General features: G+C 34.6%; 1 protein-coding gene across 1 annotated transcript; it reads left to right on the plus strand.

The window, feature by feature from the left end:
- Positions 1–1582: 1582 nt before the first annotated feature.
- On the plus strand, positions 1583–3592 carry rpa3 (replication protein A3). Its single transcript, XM_081376358.1, has 4 exons — positions 1583–1880; positions 2177–2251; positions 2342–2450; positions 2535–3592. Exons 1-4 carry the CDS (start codon positions 1782–1784, stop codon positions 2615–2617), a joined length of 366 nt encoding a protein of 121 aa, XP_081232484.1. The 5' UTR covers positions 1583–1781; the 3' UTR covers positions 2618–3592.
- Positions 3593–8584: the final 4992 nt, after the last annotated feature.

An 8584-nucleotide genomic window follows, 5' to 3' on the forward strand; every position in this document is an offset into this window, starting at 1 on the left:
GCAAACGTAACGTTAGTTTTGCTTTGATTCATTTTGTCACTTTGCAAACTCCATGCAAAAAGAACAAAAAAATAATAATGAATAAATAAAAATAACAATAATAATAATAATAATAATAATCTCAAATTGAGCCGGAGGTAGTAAATTCCTAATAAATGTAACGTTACGTATTTTTTAAAGTATTTTCAATAAGATAACGTTACCTAAAATACGTTGCACATACAGCTCAACTAACGCGATCGTTATAAAGGTGTTTGAACAACAAAACACATCCACTTGCACATATTTGAGAATCGAAATATATGATATATCCTGCTATAGCTAACAAATTTGTGAAATTTTTAATAAAGAACGAAATAAAAGCAGATCATTGTGGCTGCGGTGTGACCATGGTGTGACAAGCAATGAATGACGCGTCTCCATGGGAACCATAAAGTGATACTACGATCAATAACGGTAGCCTTGAACAACTTTTAAACTTACGTGTGAGAAGGTTAAGCAAGGCTTACATTAAAATGTGTCTTTGTTATGTTTTGAGTGTATGGTCAATAAATAAAGGAATTAAATAGATGGGCACAAAACCTGTTTGTCGCGCCCCACTTGTCATGTCTCTATTCCCCACCAGCGGGCCGCGCCCGCGCCCTTTGAGAAATGCTGGGCTGACCTCCGTTTGGTCAGGATTTTTCCTCTTTTTGGCTGGTGTCGACCAACAATGAAAAATCGTTGTCTGGCTGGCTTTCAGTGTTCTATTTAATCTTTCCATCCGTTAGCATGCACCGTCAGCTTTCTCCAACCATTCATCCCAGCAGCGACTGCGCACAGTGCGCAGAAAATAGTGTGAACAAACTTGGTAGAGAAAGCGGGTTGGGTAATACCAAGTAGTCGGTGCGGTAGGCGGGGGGGACATTACAGATTATTTAAAATATGATACTGTCTTTCTTACTGGAAAATGAAATTAAAAAAGAAAACGAACAAAAGTATTAATTCGGAATATTTCATATTTATTTTAATCTGAATGATGTGATGATATTGGGGGGGTTATATTAGCTGGATCTGATTTTTGAGGGGGTCATGACCCCCGTAACCCCCGTGCAAATTACGCGCATGCCCTTACTAACAAAGGTGAATTATTAAAATAACTATGTGCGTGTGATTTCTGTGGGTTGGAGAGAGTGTTGTTCACTTGGGAATTATTCTCTGTAAATATGAAAAAAGTTTTATTTTATTTTGATAGACAGAGAATACAATCAAATATGGCTTTTATTATAAATCTATTTCTAATGATGGAAAATACCATATGATTAAACAAACGTATTGTTATTTTATGTAAAAATGTATTATTCTAGTTATAGCCCTAGTGAGTAACTTCTTGGTTAGAAAAATTAGTAAAACATGACTCACTAGGTTTCTGTGAAGCTTTTAAGTAATGACGATGTTGTACCATTTCTTTTATTTTTCCATTTTTTCTTCTTTTTTCCTCAAACTGTTATACTGCATTTTGATATGTAAATGGTTATTGTCATGTTTGCAATACATTAAAAATAAATAAATAATAATAATGATCAAAAGAATGAGCGGAAATGATTCGGACTTACCACAACTAGGAACTATAGTTAACAGGCTATTTGTTTCGAGCGTTTTTCTCTGACGCACCGGAAACGTGGTCATCCGGAAAAAAAAAAAAATACGTCACTTGATCCGAGTTTTCCCGCGGTTCTGTTTGACTCGACTGAAGTCATTTTGGGTTTTATTTCTTGTGTGGTTTGCCGTGAACATCCGCAATGTCAGGCGTTTATGAGTCTCCGAAGCCCAGAATAAATACGTCGATGTTGTCTCAATACATCAATCGACCAGTCTGCTTCATTGGACGCTTGGAAACGGTCGGTATTGACCTATTATTCACTTACATTCATATCCTGAATAATGAACATTTTATCATTTATTTATTCCGCAATGAGCCATCTAACGTTAGCTGTAATGAAAATCAAGCGCGAATGATGCATGGTAAAAGTGTTATGATACGATGTAGTGTATTCGAGTAGTTTTCAGTATCATATTAACTGCAAGACGAGCTTATTAGGGCGAATTTTTCCACGCATTGCAAAATAAAAACCTATTGGAAGAGTGTGAGCTCTGTCTAGCGTGTGAACATGACAGTATGGTTGTGTATTGACAGGTCCATCCATCAGGAAAGGTTCTTACTCTTTCAGATGGAGAAGGAAAGACTGCATCAGTGGAGCTCAATGATCCTGTGAGTGATCAGTTCAGCAGCATATGATGCACCTCTGAGTATGATGTTGGTATTTATTAAAAAGGTCATATTTCCCCCCGTCCTGTTTAGCTGGATGAAGAGCTGAGTGGGATTGTAGAGGTTATTGGAATGGTGTCCAACAAAGGAACAATCATGGCTGTTTCACATACCCAGTATCGTGAGGACAAAGTCTCTTTCGGTATAATTTGTTATATTGATTATGATAGATTTATTGTCAGTGTCATTTGCACTTGGATGTAAAAGATTTCCTCTTGCTTTGCAGATCTGGAGCTGTACAACGAAAGCCTGAAAGTCCTTCATGACTATCCCCAGTATTACCCGTTTGAGGTGTCATTAAGCGGTTAAACAGCACTTTTATTTTCATTTTACAGTTTTTGTATAATTGGATATTTACTGTTTGTCCAGTTTTTGTTACTTGAAATAAAACTTATATAAAACTTTTGTTCACATTATTTAATTAATGAAGACTTCTACAGCTGTACGTTGACAAAATAATTCTGGAAGTTATTTACAACTAAATATTAGGTAAGTAAAATAAAAGTTTGTACCATTTTTACATTGCTTTTTTCATCATGAAGCAAAGCATGACTAGATGAATGGATTTGTCTTAATTTAGCCACTTATGTTAGTTACAATGAGACAGATGTAAAGTATACTTATATAAAGTATATTTGCATTTAAAGTGAGCTGAGCATAGTTCAAAAATAAATGTACCAAAAGCATGTATTAATGTAGTTATTTCTAAATAAGAATTTCATGTTTAAATTCACATTGATTATACTCAAATAAAAAGAAGGCTTGACTGATCAGTCATGTAAGTAATCAAGTAATTTTTTGTTTTTCTAACTGAATTGGGTAAACAGGAGTGGTATGGTACCGTATTGTTTATTTAAACCGTTTTATGTATCCTATAACTGCAAGATGAGTAGCCTATAATAAAGGGATGGTTCATCCAAAAATGATAATTCTGTCATCATTTACTTGAATGTTTGTAACCAATCAGCTGATGGACCCCATTGACTTACATAGCATGGAAAAATAATACTATGGATATCAATGGTGTCCCACAACTGATTGGTTTCCGACATTCTTCAAAATATCTTCTTTTGTGTTTAGCAAGAGAAAGAAACTCAATGTGAGGGTGAGTAAATGATAGAATTTTTATTTTTGGGTAAACTCTTACTTCAAGATGAATTACTATGCACATTGCAAGGAATATACTGGTGAAGACTGGTCAGCACTTGATGAATGAGGGGATATGTGAGGCTGGTCTACAGACATGTTTGTTATTCCACATTAAAAAATAATAATGAATTATTCTTTTCGGGTTATTTTATTCAATGCTTGTCTCCCAGCATTTCCTAAAAGTGGACACCAAGATTATTCATTTTGGGGCTTTTTATATATATATATATATATATATATATATATATATATATATATATATACAAGACTGGGTTCAATAAACTTGTTTTTATTCTACCACTAGATGGCAATGAAGTGAAAAACTAAACATGAATTCCATGAGTTGGAATCATAGATTGTAAAAATGAAATACACTTTTTTTTTTCAAATAGACAAATGACATTTTGTTCATTTTTATCGTTATGCTTTTACAACATAAGACCTAAAATACAAGAAGTGAGAAAACAAAGTTTAGCAGCATCTTACTTTTTATAAATAAATTAAAAAGTATCTGGATTTGATCTGGTCTTGGTTTAATTTTATGAATTTTGATTATGACCATTTTTAGTTAGCTAACATTATTTGTAATATAAGACTATAATATAATAAGACTATGGTCTTATTTTTACTATTTACTATGTATACTTATATTTCATATTTTACTCCAGACCAGTGAGCAGAGGAAACTGACACTCTTTGGAAACTAAAACCAGAATTTTGGAATTTTCCTCTTTAATTATGCGAGGGAGGTTAATATTTCTATGGAAAAAAACTTGTACCATTACAAAATTCATCAATCATATGACAACGTGTCAGGAGGGGGCGAATGAGCCAAATACCTCAAGCAGTCACTTCAATATAGCTGTCATGTTGAGTAACTCCCCTTTTTTTGACAGGACAACCCATCTTCATCAGGATAAGAGGCATTAGGGTAAAAGATGCATTCTGCATGTTGTAGTATTTAATATGATGAGCAATAGGTGGCCTGCCTAGCGCTCGATGGTGTGGTGAGGAGTTGCCCGAGGTCAAGCAGCTGCCATATTGTTGCAAGTTCTGACAAAGTGCTGTTTGTACCACTTGCACAGGAGTGTGGCAGTATCTAGCCAGAAAAAAAAGTTATGGGAAACGCACCCCTGGTTGTGAACATATGTGTCTTTAGGTTCGGTATCTGGTCCGGTGTTAAAAATGCGATGTGAACGATTGGATCATGACTTTATTTTTTCGGACCAAACGAACCGACCTACAAATGTGAACACAACACACCCAAGGAAAAGTAACTATTTTACGAGGTGCCAATTCTTTTTTCTTTTTCTTTTTTTTAATTCGTTATGTGAATCATACAAACAAAGAACGTGAAGGTCCACGCGCAATATAGGCCTACCTGTGACGGGTGTAAACAAATTCTAAAATGTAGGCTACGGATGAGTTTGTACAGATTCATAGTTATTTACCACCAATTTGCCAAAAGTGTTACAAATTGCCATTATTGTGTTGGCAAACCTATCTGAAGTTCATGACCTTGTAGATTAAAAGTAACCCACATTACTGCCACATGCCATTAAGTTGACATCACCTTGACATTTGCCCTTAATTAAGATAACACAACTTCATACTGTATTTTTCTTCTAAAACAGCCTTTTCTGATTCATCGAAGCGTTTAAGGGTTTGCACTAAGTCATTTCCTGCAGCATCAGATCTATCTGCTCCACGGATGTGCTCACTGCCTCAGGAAGGTTTCTCCATATCATCTGACATGTTTAACAAATCACCCAAGCACAATTGGTTCGAGAAAACCTTCATACCCTGTGGTAATGCATGCAAGTTCCCAGGGCCGTTAAACTGTCTTTTAGTGCCATGCAACAGCAAATCTCTGCAGAACTTTACATTTGCATCTATTCGTTTAGCAGATGCTTTTTCTAATTCCAGCAATTTATCCAACGAAAGGTTAACAACAAGCACATATTTTGGCCATACTGAACACTTAAAGTTCACAAGTGAAGTCAAAGCTCATTCTGCAGTTGGTTCTTGTGCAAATGCTTAAAGGCACAGAATGATTAAAACATCAGTTTTTCCTTGTCATGACCATTTGATGCGCCCCGGGCAGCAGATTTGGAATTTACTTCAATTTGGTGACTTCATAAAAGTACTAAAATCATTTTTTTTTTTTTTTAATGAAAAAAAAAAGAAAAAAGAAAAAGAAAAATGGGATTTAAAGTGGAGCAGTAGAGAGGAAACCAACTTGATAAACTTTCCAACCAGAAACAATTTGTAGAGAAATTATTTGTCATAATGTCAACAGAAACCGCAAAAATGGGCATATCACATCATATTTGGTGGAAATCTGTAAATTACTGTCAGTTCTGGATAGCAACTGATTATATGTAATATGGATCACCTGCAGTTCCTTCCTGATGTTACGAACTGCTCCGAGACACGAAGGTTGAGGATCCAAATGCAGTTTATTAAAGTAAATCAAAATCATAATCAGAATCCAGGCAAAGGTCATACACAGACAGGCAATCCAATTAAACAGACAAATCCAGAGGGTGAGGCAGGAACGGGAAAAACCAGGACACAGGCAGAGATCAAGAACCAGGAACAAAGGACACGCTCAGAAATACAGTGGAATAACGTACAAGACTTTGCAGGGAATTATGAGGTGAACCAGGCTTATATGGGGTGAACTAAACAATATAATGAGACACAGGTGAATGTGATAATCATAGATGATGAGTCCGGGCAGTGAATTATGGGAAATGTAGTTGTGAGTGAATAATGATAGTCTGATGTGGAGTGCCCTCAGGTGGCTCTCAAGGGCACTCCAGCTGATGACCGTTACACTTGAAGCCTAATTTGGGAAATCCTGGCATAATACAATGTTTAATGCACTGTTTCAGATGCACTGTTTCAGAGTCAAACTTTTCACCTTTGACTCAAACATTTTGTGTAGAACAGCCACTTTAAAATATTGAGGATGTAAATATAGCAGACATGCTTCATATATCTCTTGCATAAAGTGTCAACTTTCCCCTTATGACTTGGTGCTGCAAGTGACATCTTAAGTGCTGTTTAAAAATATGGCTCATGATGACATCACATTGTCATAAAACGTGTAATGTGATCTGAGCTTTTACATCTGAGGCATAGCTTAGTTGTAATTACAACAGTAAAGCAAGCATTTTTAAACAGATTTATGATTTTTACATTAGAGGAAACATATTTGACTTTCAGAGGCGGACTAATTAAATTTATCCTACCATTAGTATCAATAATAATTTATTGACGTCTGTTGCTGTATCTGCTGTGGTTCTCCACTGATGTTCTCCGACTCCTCCTCCCTGTAAGTCATTTTGAGTGCCTCGTTGCCCTGTCACATTTTTTGTAGCTTGTCAAGTGGAGAGGTATTTCACTCACTGTACCATCAAGAGGGTTTGATCGTTTCCACATTTTTCAAAGAACTGAGATTTATCAGATGACAAGGTTGGGAATAGGGTATGTGATGTGACCCTTTTCTGAACTATGTAGTTCAAGGAAACATTCAGGTAAAGTAGATGTGATAAAAAGTTCCAACACACCTACTCTACCTACACCTACCCTAATTTTTTAATTATTATTTCTGCAATATACAAACTGAAGTAATGGAATGGTATAGTGACCAAACAATTCCCAAATGATCTTATATTTTATGTTCTTCAAAGTCGACAACCTAGATTCCAATCCTGTTCATTCTGGACCTGCTTAATGGGGTGCATTCTGGGAAGCTGTAATAGTTTTTCCTGCACTGGTCCAACCCATCCATTGAAAAAAAAAAAATATATATATGTATTAAATAATATAATATAAAATAAAATATAATTATATAAATATAAAAATATGTAATATTATATATATATATATATATATATATATATATATATACTGTATATATATACTGTATACTGTATATATGCATATATATATATATATATACTGAGAAAACAAGTTTTCTTGTACCTCTACAATATATATGTATTATATATATATATATATATATATATATATATATATATATATATATATATATATATATAATACATATATATTGTAGAGGTACAATTTATCTACAAAATTAATTTCAAGCATTTCAACGTAAGTCAATAGATTTAATGACATGATAGATATGCTAGACAAAGTTTTTTCTCCACTGATCCAACTCATCCATATTGTATAGAAATACTATAAAATATGAAACCTTTCACTAGCAATGTAATGCCTTCTGTTTGTAAAATTACATTTAAAGGCTATATGTTTGAGGTGAGACAGGGCTTCAGTTCCTAAAAGAGAATTTTTTTAGCTTGAGGATACTGATAGAAATCCAGTTTAGACCTGCATATTTTCTCAAAGGATTTTCCTCTGCCATCTGCCCATGATAGTTGTATTAAAGTTAGAGCTCAAGCAATTGTTATATTAGTATAATATAATTTAACTGAAGACAGTCTTGTTTATTTTTCCAGTGACTTTTTACACTACGTCTGTGAGCTAATGGCTGATAAAGACACGCATAAAATGTTTGACAGGAATACAGGAATCAAGCCTGTCAGAATAATCACCCTCCCAATCCACTGACAAAAGGGGGTTTTACTCTAGGAGTCCCAGAGCAGTGAGCCGGTTACTGTCAGGATACTGGCACACTGAGCACAGAGTGATTACAGAGAGGGTATTACTGCATTATTCACAGAATATATGCCTGGCCTCAATGAAACTTTGCCTATTCTGCCTCTAGCTCTTTCATACGGAGATATCACACACGATGAGGATGTAACTGGACATGAATGATTAACTGGATGACTGGATTATTAAGGTAACAGACAGTACAGCAATAAATATTAAGGTAAGGAACCACCATAAGCGATTCCTACTGTTAATTTCCATACTATATTTGTTATTTTGTTGGACACAAGAAAGTAGAGGGTCTACATATTGAAAAGATTTTCTTTATGTGTTATGGCTATTGATATGAATAAGTCCAGAAAAAGTCCAGATCTTCATGATACAGAGTATAAAATAGAATATATTTATAGAATTATGTGTTAAATATTATATTATTTTTATATATTACTTGTAGCAGAACAGAATAAGTTTAAACAA

This window comes from Scardinius erythrophthalmus, assembly GCF_964197995.2.
Source record: "Scardinius erythrophthalmus genome assembly, chromosome: 10".
NCBI lineage: Eukaryota > Metazoa > Chordata > Actinopteri > Cypriniformes > Leuciscidae > Scardinius > Scardinius erythrophthalmus.